General features: G+C 46.0%; 1 protein-coding gene across 1 annotated transcript in view; it reads left to right on the forward strand.

Annotated features, from left to right (window-relative positions):
• Window positions 1-384: 384 nt before the first annotated feature.
• Window positions 385-16,003, forward strand: part of T265_10045 (hypothetical protein) — a gene marked incomplete at both ends in the record, with an annotated part of 56,613 nt that continues 40,994 nt past the window's right edge. Inside the window, 3 exons of the mRNA XM_009176299.1 lie at window positions 385-457; window positions 14,026-14,310; window positions 15,620-15,741. Of these exons, the coding sequence (XP_009174563.1) occupies window positions 385-457; window positions 14,026-14,310; window positions 15,620-15,741 (480 nt within the window). The remainder of the gene's footprint in view (window positions 458-14,025; window positions 14,311-15,619; window positions 15,742-16,003) is intronic.

Raw genomic sequence — 16,003 nt, forward strand, 5'->3', positions numbered from 1 at the left:
GAGGGGTAAAGAAGAGGACCATGAAGATGGGTTCATTTGGGTAGTCAAGGCAGCTTTGAGGTATCGATGGAAACGCTCAGCCAGACGGTTGGAACAGGGATGATACGCGGTAGTCGATATGTGATGGAAACCGAATAGTGTAGAAAACTCACGGAAGAGATTACACTGAAATTGTGAACCGCGATCCGTAGGTAACGGTGGAGGCATGCCAAAGCAGCGACAGAGTTACGAATGTCAAACTCTAAAGTCACTCCCCCGATCCGTTCCGGCTGAAGTTCGGATTGCCAAGGTTTCCATTGAGCCATCTTCTCGCCGGATGCACAATAAACCCAAAATAACAGCAAGTCACTAAAATGAACGCGCGAAAACCGGTAGCCACGCCTGATGCGCGGTCTTTCCGAATGCCTTTGGACGATGTCACTTTTCCGTGATGTTGGCTTATGGCTTATTGTTCATAGTAGGTGGGTTGACCATATTTGGGTTGTTCAAGTTTTTGGTAATGACTGAATAGCTTGCTGTTTTCCGGAAAACGGCTATTGATTGGAGTGTATGACATGGTGAAGTTTCACACTAGCGTACGTCAACATGCCTGAATGCAGGCCTTAGTGTCTTTAGCATCCTCGCAATTGACTTTCAAGATTAAAATTTCAGCCTTGGTTGTCACACTGAGTATATCTAGACACTAGGCGGACAGGTGTATGTGACCATAGACCCCAGACCTCACTGATTGGTACGGACATCGTGATATCGGGCCATTAAAAATGGGTGAAAGCAGACCAGTTTGATTATCTGTGTTCAAGCAGTGCATAACGACGACAACGGTTTACTTCGAATGCAATGTGTGTTTGTTCCTCGTATTAGCCATGTTTACTGACCCAGCGGTAAATTTTTCTTTCCATGGACCCATGGGATTCACGGATTGATACACAGGATCGAGGCTTTTGCCCAAGTTTCCCGGGTCGGTTTTGTTCTTGTCGGTCAGTGGCTGTCGTTCACCTGAAAGGCACAAGTGAAAAAAGGGTGTAGCACTGCTCTTTATGTTCTCAGCGCGGGGCAGAATGCTCGCTAGCGCGAGGATTCGCATAAATAAATGTCTAATAGTGCTTTAAATTGGGTTCGAGAAGGAGCGTGTACAACCGTCGGAGGAAGGTCATTCCACGCAGCTACTACCCGAAATGAAAAAAAGTTTTGTCTAACGGATGTGTGTGCCCTGAGCTTGAAGATTTTCTTACTATGTCCCCGCCGGGTGCTTGCTGGGTTAACGGTAAAAAACCTGTTTGCCAAGCTTTGTTCAAACAGGGCGTAGGTAAGAATTAGGTCCCCTCGGAGGCGACGGTACTCCAGGGGAAAGAGATCAAGCGTCGCGAGACGCGTTTCGTAGTCCACGGACTTGAGGCCGGCAACCATTCTCGTGGCGGCCCGCTGGACACGCTCAATGAGGGTAACGTCTTTCGTACGTCCTGAGTAGACAACTTGGTTGGCGTACTCCAGGAGCGGTCTGACGTAGGCCCCATAGAGTATTTGGAAGTCCATGCGAGTAATACGGGAGAAGGTACGTCGGATCATCCGTAAAACGGCGAATGCCTTTTGGGCCGATTTCTCATGGTGTAGTGCGAAGGACAAGTTTGAGGAGACCCAGATGCCTAAATCTTTTTTGGCATCTATCCTCATGATGTTTTCTGGTCCCTTTTCACCATGCATAACAAAGGCATTCGCTGAATCCCCTCCAAACGACACATGGACGCACTTTTCATCATTCAGAGGAAGGTGCCAGTCCAACGACCACTGCTTGGCAGCGTCTACATCCATTTGGAGGGCGCTGGCATTGGAACTCCAGGATTTCAAGTCGTCCGCAAAAAGTAAACATGGACTCGCAAGAACGTCTGGGAGGTCGTTGACGTAGATCAGAAACAGGAGTGGTCCCAAGACGGAGCCTTGAGGAACTCCAATGGAGACCGGCGCTGGAGAGGAATAGGTTGAGCCTATTCTCACTCGGAATGACCTGTCTGATAGGAACGCCTTGATCCAGCGAAGGATTTTCCCTTGAATTCCGTAAGACTCGAGTTTGTGGAGCAGCGGGACGTGTGGGACCCTATCAAATGCTTTTGAGAAGTCGAAAAATATGGCATCCGATATGAGTCCTTCGTCCTTGGCTTGGGTTAAGCTGTCCATAAACACGAGCATGTTTGTCACGCAAGAACGGTTTGGGAGAAATTCGTGTTGAGCTGGAGATATCAGATTGCTGGAAGTAAGGTGATCTAGGATGGCTCGCTTCAGAATGCGTTCCATCACCTTGCACGGCACAGTAGTAGTGTGTAGACTTGCCGATCTGAAAGCAGTGACAAGTGGGTTGCTGCTTTGGTAAAGCAGGGTAATACGCCCATCCCATAAGTTTACGAGCATGATCCTGAGAGTTTGATGTGACACGCTAGACTAGTGGGTAAGCGTTTTAACGTGTTGTGAGGTTTTCGACAAGTGGATTGAGATATTTTTGCCAGGGTTGCTTTTGGAAATCACGTGCAGACCTGATTTCTCTGCTTTGTATGAAAAGTGATAGCCTGCAACAGCACGCGTGATGAGGCTAGCAACGAGATTAGTGAATGTTTCAGTTGTAGGGTCTTGTCTGTTTTACCGTCGTTCTGGTTGTTTCGGATCCTAGACGGACGAGACTTCTGGTTGTGATATCAATTCACGCGAGACTGAAAGGTTTCAACAGTCCTCCTCGACTTTTGGGTAGCAAATTTTTGGAAGGCCTTCATCGCTATTCTGTGGCATATCGACGAAGAGGGTTATAGGTGGTTGCTCATAGCGCATATCTGAAAGTGCGATTCGGAAGCACAAAGGGTAGATCCCATACGACCCTGCAGTGTTGCGAACCACTCTTTGGTTTGATGTCAACGTATACCTGAGATGGAAGACCATCGGGCTCTTTGTTCACATCTACTTTGGATTCATAACACGTTAGCATATTGAAAGACTCACATGAAGAGAGTGCATTTTCTGACGGCTTATGAACTCCAATTCACTCGAGATTCAGTTTGCTTCTTATGGTGTGGTCTATTTTTGGGATGGTACACTGATGGTTGGTAAGCGGTCCACGCATACTCTGTATCCTAAGCCACCTGGGATGAGGAGCAATAGGTTGCGATTGTCATGCCCGTCTCTAGTGCCATACCCTCTTCGATCATAGGCGAATGACTGTGGCAACCATAAACACTATGACAAGTACGCAGTTTTTAACGCTGATGTGACAAATTACTAGCGGAAGTGTCATAGCTGTCTGTCTTGGCGCAGCCGTGGTTTTCGTTGGCATTCTTAACTTGATGTGTCCTAATCTGGGCGTGCTTGATCATCGTTATCTATAAGTTTATTTTCTTACACAGAGTTGTTGCTTATTGATTGATTTATGTTTTTTCTCGTTGATCTCGCACCTGAACTAATCTCATGACCGCTCGGTCGTGCAGCAAATATTCAGCAACTTGTCCCACAGATTTATTTTAATAATTTTATGTTGTGGGAAGCCTCTGTTCTGGAGCGAAAACTTCACGGTCACTGTTGTCGTAGAACGAGATCGTGTGCACTAAAGTCGACGCATTGACCAAGACACTACTCCTTTCAATCTTTTCTGTCCTGTGTGTATCAAGCTACATTACGTGTGATTGTGATACCTGCCCCCCCCTGGAACAGCAAAACTGGGTCGTCTTTAGGTTGCCTTCGGATCATGGCTGTTTTTGGGGTGGTGCCAGCGAGTCCTCGATCGACCGTTCTTGTTTGTCTTCTAGCCAGACGGTCTGGATAAGTGTCAAGTGATGTATGCCCCGTTTGATTGTGGCGCAGTAACACGACGTCCCATCCCCGTCCACTTTTATATTTTGTTTCGTAACAAGGCTATGAAGCACCGGTTTTCAGCACTGGTGTGCTGTGGTTGATGTTTCTGATAATAACGAAGAAAGAGAATCCGTTGACAAACTTTCCTCTCTGTTACCTCTTTCTCCCCTAGTTCTGCATTACTTTGCCTAGCCTATCCGACTTTGCTGACTATCACCAAGAAGTGTGTTCACCGTTTTCTATGAGAACTCCAAAAGTACCTGGTTCGGATGATATCCCTTCAGCGTTTTGTTTCTTAACAGCGCTGATCTTACCCTATTCATTCCCTGTCTAGGCATGGGCAACCTGGCACTATCACAGTCCTCGTGCTTCCTTCAGGTGGCATGGCAGCTAGGCACCGAAAGGAAAGGATCGCTGAACGACTGTCTTTTTTATTTTACCCCATTCATTTCAAAGTTATATCATTTTTTCTCATCCGTTTTTCCTTCGAGAAAAAAATATTCGTCACTTCCACCCACTCGTGAGCCACTTTAATGTCTACCGCCTCATCTTTTCAATGTCCTCAAATTAGTTCTGACCAGGCAACTTCGCTAGTCGAGTGAGATTTTGTTGAGCGACCAATATGGATACAGGCCCTACCGTTTTGTGACTAGTATACAGGTGCGCGCCTCACACATACACTTTCTGCCTGAGTTGGGCCATGCTTTGTGTCCTTCTCACCTGCGGACTACAACTGAGCCTAATCACTTTGATTGTGCTTTCTGTATAAGAATCCTGTGCAATTGTGCCTTGGAAACCAGTGCTGGAGTTCCCGAAGAATCTGTCCTTCACGCTATCCCTCCCGTATGCGAAATATGTGCTATTGCCCCTCAGTTCTTCTATCCATACACTTATCTTCCATCTACTACTCCCAGCGCTCTGCCTCATTCCGTATATGCGGTGACCGGGTACGAGATATTCCACCCTGAACACCGGCCCTGCCCATATACTTCAATGGTACAAAGCGCAGAGTGCTGCTGCAAGACTGGGTGAGCTCAAACCCAAACCTCATGCTTGAGGGGGACCCAATCGACGTGATGGAGAAATTCGTTTACCCGGACTGTCTAGAGACAATTCTGCTTCTCGAATGGGGAATACATGACCAGCTTTTGCAAACCTCGGACACTTGTGGCGCCAGCGTGACCTTAGTTTTTCTGTCACTGTCAGAATTTACACTGCGGTAGCTTCGTGGATCAGAAATGTGCTCTGTACGCGCAAAGGGCATACGAAAATTATCGGTATTTGATCATCCGTGCGAATTTACTTACCGGAAGGTGCGTGGTTCGAACCCGACCTCTGTCTGTCGACTTTCTCTGTCTAGGCTTGGGCAACCCGGCAATATCCCAGCCCTCGTGCTTCCTTCGAGTAGCATGGCAGCTAGGCACCGAAGGGTGTTACAGCTGAGAGATCGGCGTCTCCAAAGTGCTGGTTGGGTCTGGCTGGAACATCGGGTTAGCAATATCGAGGGACGCCAGATAGTTTTTGGGATAAGGAACTTTTTCATGATAGATAAATTAATCATGCCCCATAGGTTACCTTGATTAGGATATATTTTCCGCATGGTAGTGGGCTGTTTGCACCACAGAGCTCTTTTCGCTCAGCCCTATGGTGAGTGGAAGCGACCGAGTGATGGACAGTCCATGAAAACGCTAACCAGTAATCTCAGCTCGAAACCTGCCGCCCTCCCGGATGGGGACTCCGGGACTCAACCCACCACTGGTTAACGACGCCGGAAGAAATAGCTTAGTCGCGCTCATACATAAAAGCTATCACCTACAATGCACAATTGCCCAATTCCCGAACTAACTGAACATGCCATCGCCTTGAATGCCTGGCTGTATCTCTCATGCTCGCCCACTTTTCGGTGATCGAAACTACAGCAGCTAGAACCAGTGTACCCATGGTACTCGGTCTATAGCTGATAAACTGAACTAAACTGAAACCACTACGGTGGCGTAACTACCACGGAAGATGTTCATCAGAGCTTGTCTATCCTGTCCATCCCCTGTGTCGTTCAATCGATCAACAAGCTTTTGTTAATTTAGTCACTCCTATTAGCACTGCATGTTGTAGACCTCATCTCTTTAACTGATTTGTGGAGGATTTTGGGCAGAAATCTTGAGCCGGATTCTGTACCCACCCAAGATATTGTGGCGTTATGTAGATCACACTTTCGTCCTGATGAAGAGAGACAAGGTCAGTGGATTTTACAACTACCTGAATCACCTGGATCCTCACGTCAAATTTAGTATGAAGGTAGACTCAATTTGAACTGCACTTCCCTCCTTAGACTGCATAACAGATAAGGTCGGGGGGTGTATAAAAACCACTGTGTGTGACAAACCAACTGACACTGGAGCGATTTTCAGCTACCTGCTAGCTAGATGAGGGCACTGCGCATAAGTTGATCGGACAGTGGCCAAAAATTAAATAAGGAACAAGCTTCGGAATATTTTGATTGGGTGTCAAGTACGAAGATTGTTGGTGCTGGTGACGAAACCCAGCAGGGAATTGATTAGGGCTGCTGTTATTCCATATAAACCAGGGGCATTGGAAGTCATTCAAAGGATTCCAGCTGACATGAGTAGCTTTCCAGCTGCTGTTATCCATATAAACCAGGGGCATTGGAAGTCATTCAAAGGATTCCAGCTGACATGAGTAGCTTTCCAGAAGGGAACCACTGTACACTGCACCGGTGAAATTGAAAGATGTTCCGATGAACAGAACCAGAGACTGTATCTACAAAATTAAATGCAACGACTACGCTAAGGTCTATATAGGGCAGACAGCCAAGGAACTTCACGCCGGAATGTGAGAGCACAGGAGAAAAATGAACAGATCGCCGAGAAACAGATGTATACTGAGTGTTATTGAAAGACTCAGCTATGGCGGAACATGCACGGGCCACGGGACAAAATATAGTTCGAAAATGTTAAAGTTTTTAGGTGGAGACTACGGTCCACACCACAGAGACTGATGATCGAGGTGGTAGAAATTTCCAAGCATCCTAATGCAAAAAGGAACAGAAGGCGTAGCAATGGTAAGCATGTCGGGAGCAATCGAGATGGAGTTTATTGGTCTGCGGTTATCAGAAAGAGAAATCGTCGGCAGAAGTAGCTTATATCTGAAATGCGCTTAATCTCATCCACTGTCCGCCCAAGTAGATTGTTTTAGCGAATATACACTCATTTGCAAACTAATTTGGTTTTTCGAGAGGCTCACTTGGAACCCACCTGAATCTCTCGTTTTGATGTTTCCAGATTGTTTTAGAACTTACAACCCCACACAGACCAACTAAATCCACCAGTGATACGTAACGTGAATTACCAGTTGAAGCACATTGAACCTGGAGATTGCGGAAACAGCTCGATAATCACTTGGAACTGAATCTCTCGTTTTGATGTTTCCAGATTGTTTTAGAACTTACAACCCCACACAGACCAACTAAATCCACCAGTGATACGTAACGTGAATTACCAGTTGAAGCACATTGAACCTGGAGATTGCGGAAACAGCTCGATAAAAACTAATTTAAAATTCCCCCAACCAATTAACTGTGAGATTTAGCAACCACACAAAGCGATAGGACCCTTTAACTGACATTCAACACTGATCTATTGTGCTGATCTGAAGATGCTTTGTTGGTTGGTTGATTAATTCTCCGTCTGCCTTAAAAGCCATCCAACCTGGGGACCTGCTCACTTGGCCTGATGAAGCTTTTGCGTAGAAGCGAAATGTTGCCCATTTAAGGATTACCGATTGTGTACGAGGCCTTGAAACTGATTTAAACCCGAGTTATTCAAAAGCCGAGCTAACGTCCTCAATCCATCCTGAGGTCTGTATTTCTTCTTTGTTGAATTCTATCGTTCTTTATGGTGCGTTTCGCTCAGTGGTTAGAGCGCGAATTCACTGTCCAGAAGGTTCGTGGTTCGATCCCAAACTCTGCTTCCCGACTTCACCTGTTTAGGCTTGGGCAACCTAGCAGTATCACAGCCCTCATGCTCCCTTCTGGTGGCATGACAGCTAGGCACCGAAAGGGTGTTACAGCTAATCGATCATTACTATGGATCTCTGGTAATTCCCGCGTAATAGAAGAGAAAGTTTCCAATCTTTATGAAGCCTACGCCTTCGGTAGAAGAATAATGACCATATTTTAATCCCACCTCGCTGATTTCTACAAGTCCACTTAGACAGGCTCGATGTTCTGCAGCCAGTCATAACGGTTAATCAGTTGGTGCAAGTAAATTGACCCTTACGGTCGGAATGTCTCAGCTACCCGAAACCAAAAGTGGACCAACAACAGGGTTATAAGGATACATTCCAAGCAGAATTTGTCCTGGAAACAGCTCCGTGTTCACCATTCTTCTCGGTGAGCTAGATGGTTAATTCTGCCACTTCCTGGTATATTCATTCCCGCTTCGTGTACTAAAGGTCAGGAAACCGCCCATTTGTGGACTCAACAGGTCTGTTTCCGGTAGTTTTCCTGTTTTTCCCATTAAGGTTTAGTTGTGTCCTCTGAGAATAAGGCTGCAGTTTTCAGAAAACTGATCTAGGAATACAGGATCCATAGTCGGAGAAGTGCGTAGGGATGATACACATTTTGAAAAGGTACAGAACCATATCATGACATTCAGGATACAAACTTTTAAACACTGATTTAGTATACATCTGATTAAGAAAAAACACAAGTATTGTGACTAGCTGAAAGTGTAGAGCGTCACCGTACCCCAGGTCTGTGTGGTTTTGAGGAAATTGTGCGGGTTTTTTCTCTGCTAGGGATGACTTCGGAGATAGCGATATCAATGTTGACACTGAGGTTTCACTACCGTACAACCACAACGTTTATTTATTTGCATTTGAAGTCTTGAAACAAAAAGGAGGGGCAAGCGGATGAAGAATGGGCCTGCAGCTAACCTACCACAAGCATTCTGAGGTGCCCACACTTTCAAAAACTGAGTCAGACAATCTGGAAAGGAACTGACGACGCCACTGCCGCTCACCAGCCGTCATTTCACCTGCAGTCAAGCCCGGGAATCCCATCCTAGAAGACAGGCCGTACCAACGACACCTAAACTCTTCGTAATCTCTTTCACACACTCCCACCAAGCCATATGCTGACCACCGCGCAGTTTGTGACATTCTGAAGAAGGCTCGGAGAAGTACAATCGTCACGGTAGACAGTGTTTCGACATGCGTACCAAGTGACCTATCCACAACATTCGATAGTGTTGGATGTTTTCCGTAATTTAAGTCGTTATCATCGTCGACAGCATAATGTCGGTTCTCAAGACTAATGCTTCGCTGCAGTGACTAAAGTTCCCACTGCACAACTGAACACCCATTTTCTATTTACCTCGTTACAAATTCGTTGACGCCATCCACCACCAGCAGCGTTGGTGGTCATAAAACTTGTAGATGGTTCACATCACCTGTCTTCAGAGTCATGTTGCAGCCATCCAACAGTACTGTAGCTTAATGTACACGGCCCTTGATACTCAGTGGTATGCTTTTTTGGTGCCACAAGGGACGCAGATTTTACAAACGTGGTTCGGGCTTATAAGATTCGTGCAACGACTTCATCGGACACACTTCCCTCTGAGCAAAGAAAAATACCGATGTATGTGAAAATTTCCACAACCTCCAGCGATTCTTGAGTTGCAAGGGGAATGTTCAAAGACTGTAAGTTCTGAAGCACTTCGGAGATATGGGGTGCATACCGAAAGGTAGTATGATGGTGGTCGGTTTATTCAACAGAGCTTGTGCTTGGCCTTCGTCTTCATAGGTGAGAATGATACCGTCCTTGTACTCCAGTTCGACAATGTTCCCGCCAGCAACAATTTGAACGTTGGGGCTTCGGCTACTCGCCAGCGTTCGTCTCTTTATGTACTCGATGATGAAGTCAAACAGGAATGAGCAGAATAAACACCATTGACGGACTTCACTTGTTGTAGGTAGGTTTCTCGGGTGTTCATCATGTACGCATACGCCCAACAGGGAGTGAAATGACTCAGTGGTTTGAGTGCGATTTTACTGACTGGAAGATCCGTGGTTCGATCCTGACCTCTGTATCTCGGCTTCCCCTCTCTGGGCTTAGGCAGCCTGGCAGTATCCCAGCTCTTGTGCTTCCTTTGGTTGGCATAGCAGCTGAGCACCGAAAGGGTATTACAGCTGAATTATTTATTCGTTATTCTGTTTACAGTCTCAGAAGTATGTGAATATAGAGACGAGATCATGTTCGCAAACTTCTGCGGCATCCCTTGTTGAGGGATTGTAGTTGAGAGCACTAACCGATTGACAAAATCGAACGCAATCCTAAATTCTAGGATAATGGGGTAGTTGAAATGAAGCTAGTTGCATGAGCGAATGACTTGGGAACTGCAACGAAAGCTGTAATTTCCGAAGAATGCCCTCCGTGGTAGTTGTGATAGAGGCCCGGTTTTCCGTCCCTTCGGTCAACTAAACTGACAATATGAATCAACTGACTATACCATCGCTGCTAGCACTTGTTGAACTTACCACATCGCTTTCCGATCGCCTCCGACTTTGCACTTCTGGTACTCCAAAGGTCGCTGCACCTGGTTCCGCTGTTGTTGACCACCAATGAGCTAAAGGTTGGTGCGGTTGAATGAGCGGAGGAAGCGAGAAACTCTGGGAATGTACGAAAGCTGTTCTAGTTGATACGCGTGACGGGCCCAAGGAGGCCGGTGGTGCGTGAAGCGGTCACTGGTAATAAGGACTTGCTCTTCAAAAAATAAGAACGCTTATTCGTCGGGTTAAACACATTCGACATCAGTTCAACGTACCAGCTTCAGTTGCTCAACCAGATTCCTGACCCGAAACGGAGCCCTGGGATGTGGATTTGTAGCCCTTAGCGGCTTCGGGAATGCATGAATGCCTTTCTTCCTCAAGTGTCACCGAGCTATCACCGTCATCGAAGGCAGGATATCAGTGTTCAATGCTGATCCTTCGTGGACAGGGAAGGGGCTTAGTGCTAACCTGCTTCAGTCATTCCGAGGTGCTCCAACTGTTCCAACTAAATGTACTGAGTCGATAGTGGTATCAATTTTCAAAACGGGTGCTTGCATTGAGTGTGGCAGTCACAGGAGAATTAACTTGACCCCCGTTGTAACCAGACTTTGCATCGATTATTCTACATCGCCTTACGAAGGCGCATGAAGATGGAATTCGCAAACAGCAAGCAAGACGTCGGTCGGGAAGAATCTGTGTTAACCACATCTTCAGACTTAATCAAGCGTTCAAGCAACGACATTCATAGGAGCTCCCTGCAATCGTGATGTTCCTTTATTTTAAGGGTTTATTCGATCTTGTTGACTGGTTTGTTCCCAACACGTTCGCACAATAGGGTATGCCCCAGAAGTTCGTGAATATCGTGCGCTGTTTGTATTTACATGCGTGCTAGCGCGTGAACGAATGGAGAGCTCTCCAAGAGCTTTCCTACGAGTAGTGGTGTCCGACAAGGATGCGTACTCTCCGTTTTTGCTAAGTTTCTTTGTTGAAATAATGAGGCGAGCACTGGAAGGTCTCCAAAACTTGATGTTCAGATCTCTCTGAGTGGCAATCCTACCGACCTGGAATATGCAGACGAAATTGTTCTCGTTTGTGGAAAAGACGGGGGAGCGCCTGAGTTACTAGAACAGCTGACCAGGGTCATCCAGTCTTTTGGCATACGCTTCACGCCTACATAATGCTGAGTCATGCTACTAGACTTACACTCTTTGAATGTACCTCTAGGAATTCAACGAGTAACACTAGAGGCTGTGGAACCCCATACTTATCTTGGAAGTTGCATTAGCGGCAGATTGACAGACGCAGCCAGGGAACTAATATCAGAGGCTAGAACCGCTTTCTCGAATTTGTTCCATTTCTTGCACTCAAAGACACATCGTTGGGTCTCAACGGATATGCATATCAGACCACAGTGCGGGCTGTGTTGTTGTACGGCTGCGCAACCTGGCCGCTTCTGGCGGAGTGGCGGAGACCTACAGGTGGACGGAAATTGACATGGAGGATGGGGATGATGTTACAGAGATTCAGGGTGCTGTTGGTGCTATTCGCCTTCTAGGGTGAGGTCCGTGTAACCCTCTCTGTGCTTCGCTTGAAATACTGAACGGATTGGTGGCTACTCCAATGTTAGTGGGGTTCTCTTTATCAGCCCTTATACATATTTGCTAAACATTGGAGGCGTGTACACCTCGGATGTGGTAGGCTAATTTTAGTTCCCCTCCCTGTCCCTTGCTCTTCTTGCTAGTTTGAGGCTTTATTCAAATAAATTGACGTGTTTGTAGGGCAGTGAAGCGCCAATAGTCTTATCTGCTGTTGCTGTCAAGGACGATTGTAATGCAGTCTCGTATCACAGCTAAACAGACCATGTTGCATCCTACACATGATTATTTTCGTCCCTCAGCGAAATGGAAGCCCGGCTTTTTTGAAAGCTGCCGAATGACTACGATCCTCAAATTCACGCACCATGTGTGCTGTGCCATGAAACCACCAGTTTCAGGAGCCGTGTTGGATAGCTCTTATCAGTGGCAGAATACTCAAACTTTCATTCATCCCACTAGTCACTCTTTCACCGAAGCTTTCAAACTGTGAGCAGTCCCAGCCGGCATGTATTGCTAGGATTAGCGCAACTCGGCTTCCATACTAACTTATTCCGAGATCTAATATCTAGGCATGCGGTGCCGAAACGAAACGCTTGAATAACTGTGGATCGCTGCTTGTCTCTCGATGAACTGTGAATATATCAGGTGTTTAACCGCAACTACCTCGGTTGTTTGTAGAAATGACACTTTAGCAGACAGTTCTTCATGTGTCTTTCCAGTTCGCTGATGTGCGGCCTCGAACAGTATGAACTAACATTTATGACCTAACTGACATCGTCGCGTTTGCCTGTACGTTTCCGAGGTGCATGCCTTCATTGCCACGCCCTCGAAATTCCAGTCTCTGTTGCTTTACGCGATCAAGTCCTGTGCAAATATAGTTGTACTCGGAGGGTTTGTAGTGACATGAGTCTAGTGAACCATATGGTAACAGTGTTCTGGATAATTGTTCGAGTCTATTTACCGTGGGGCTTAATCTCAAATAGCTCGTTCTCAAAGTTGCGCTCAACGTGCAAGGAACAGGCTACTAGGTCTCATGTAAACCCGTATAAGCTGTCTCCCAATGAAAATATACAGCAGAAACTATTGAAGTTGCGCGATAACCCTTCATCTCATCCAGGGGTACCAACGTGCAGTTAATGGATCTTACATACCGGCGGCAGGCTGACTTGATTATCATCATGAAAATGCAACTCCCTATGATATACATGTGATAGGTTCTCTGATGTTTCGAAAGCCTGAGAACAGTAGTTATGCGTGTGAGAATTCCAAAACGTGCTATTGATAATTCACACCTTTTGCTATTCTACCTCATTTCCGGGACGTATTGAGAGAATTGTTATCGGTGGTTGGGGTACTCATAGAATAACTCTCTTTGAACAGTTCCCGTTTGATAACACAGTTATTCTGGTGAGTCCAAACCAAAGGGGTGAAGCACCGATCTCGAGTTTCGTTCTTATTAGAGCTCATCAGCAGTGCATCTCTTTAGCTTCACGCGGGTCGGAATTCCATCCACCTGACATGCGAGACGGGCGTCCTACCCCTATTTCATTAGCACATGCTGAGCTCACCTGAGTTTTCACATCCTAACAGGCTACCGTGTTCACGCTTGAGTGATGTGATTGGTTTCCCCAGTGTCTCGAACGATGGCCCATTAGCTATCCTGCTTGTGTCGACCAACTGGTTCGCTTGTCAGGACTTCCCAGGGTCGTTTGAAACCAGGTGGTCGACTCTAGGTTAGTTGTAGGTGGAATAATAATTGGGGCCTGAGAATGAGTCCTTATGAGGGAGAATTCTAACAGGGATTAACTGTATATCCAACTTCTTCACTGACGGACAGATGTCCTATCTTCCCAACTTGGGGATTGTATGTCATCCGGGCCTAGTTGTTTGTGTAGTTAGCTAGTTTTTGTGAGATTTCTTCAGGTTTCACGGTCAGTGACACTCATTTTGCTTTGGTTGTACCTGTACGTATTCCATAGTTTTTCGTATTACCGCGCAAATCAATTCGAATTACTGTTCCATCTTCCATCCACAGTGAATTTGGTAACAGGTACTGAGACGGAGGTGCTGCTTGGAGACAAAGATATCGATGCGGCTGTAAATAGCGTCGTTGTGTTTCCCTGTGAACCTGGTCACAACTGGTATTCTAGTGGACTACAACTTGAAGAAGATGACTTTCACACCATCTTGCAAAATGGTAGTCTCAGGATTCGAGTTCGTATGGAGGATATGGAATATGTATACCAGTGTAAGACTGAAGAAACGCTACCAGATGGGACTTCACGAACCACAAAATTCAACTACCACATTAATCCACTGGGTGAGCATATTGTTTTTTTTGTCAGTTTTTGACTTCCGTGTACGTATATTGCATCAAGAGTTGCTTTAACTAAGATAGAACTAATCGTGACAGTGAGGTTGGATCCCGGGGAGCTCAGAGTCACAAGAGATTCTCTACTTATTGAAATTCATCGAGTGTTTTGTATGGGGATCGTGGTTTACAGTGTCCCACTGCTTTCCACAGGACCACGCGTTTACTGACCGGTTTGCACAAATGGCGAATTTCACCTGGGTGTGAAGTTTTGGTTTTGATGAAGTATTTACTAATCCACCAGTCAGCAGGAGGTTTCATCTGATTAATTACCCATCCTCTTGGAGGATCTGATAATAACCCAACCATGGGCTTGTCTATGGAACATTGTCTGAAAATGTTAATCAAAGGTTTATTTTTCTGATCCGTCACAAATCCCACTCAAAACTTATTGTGACGTGACAGTGTTAACCATGATGTGATGACTTGCATGTCGGCCAGCAGGATTCTGGCGTGATGGATTCTCGGCTGGTAACTAGTTCTACAAAATTTCACGCTCATCAAGGAGGCCTCTATGTGGCAACCGTAACCCCATCATAAGTGGGGTTCATACATCACCAAGAGAACATGAATTCCTGATCCATGCTTTTCCAACAAGTTGGCTTATGGTCGTATGACGGTCACTAGTAATCATGAAAACCTGCTTTCTCGCTGGTCTTACTTGGGGAAGAGGGCTAAATTGGAACCATTTGCCGACTGTTCAGAGTAAACTAGTGTAATCAACCCATTGTCCAACCGCTCTGTGACGGTTGAATATGCAAACACTGGGGGGTTCATCCTGGAGCAAATCCCTGTGTCACTGAAGCGGTCGCAAATACCACAAACCACCATTTCGCTTCATAGTTATGTCACAGTTATGCTACTGGTCGTGTCCTACGGAGCCGCAGCAGTTCAGGGTATTCTAGGTCCTGTAGTCATTTTACTGCAGAAGAAGGTTGCCGTTGAGCAAGAAAGCAAGTTATATGCCCGACCGCCGCCGCCTTTACCAGTGACGATCGATGTCGATTCTTTATCTAACATCGGCAGAAGGCCTTCTGTCTTCAACCTGTTAGTGTGTACCCTACGGGCCTGCATGATATTTCCTAATGTTCGTCTCGATTCGACGAGTTACTTACGTTAGAGTTGGAATCCTCGTAAGGCCACCCACGGGCTTAATTTATGATTTCCGTTAGCAGCTCTTGTAAGAATCTTTTCAAATTAATTATGTTCTTTCACATCGTGTCCATTCTCTGTTGGTCCGTCCTCGACCCCCTCACAGATGCTGCATTTTTGGCGCGAACAGTGGAAAACGTCACTCTAGATTGGGGAACAATTTACACTTTTCCATGCAGTTTTTCCGGTGCACTCCCTCGAAACGAATTTATGATACTCAATGGCAAGGTACCCATTTCTGTCCGTTTTGCTATCCGACCACCAGCACCTTCACAGCTGGCGTCCCTTTCTATATTTTAACTATATATATATACATATATATATATATATATATGTATTCATTTGACCACCATAGTAACAATGTTGTGTCCACATTGATGCACTCAAGATTCAATGTACTAGTTTCCAAAAGAAAGACACGGTCAGTTCTCTTCCCGGTGACCTCGTACCTGAATTCCGTTCCACGTCTCAAAGTCTGACTGCAAACCTG

Source organism: Opisthorchis viverrini (assembly GCF_000715545.1).
Source record: "Opisthorchis viverrini unplaced genomic scaffold opera_v5_332, whole genome shotgun sequence".
In the NCBI taxonomy this organism is placed as follows: domain Eukaryota; kingdom Metazoa; phylum Platyhelminthes; class Trematoda; order Opisthorchiida; family Opisthorchiidae; genus Opisthorchis; species Opisthorchis viverrini.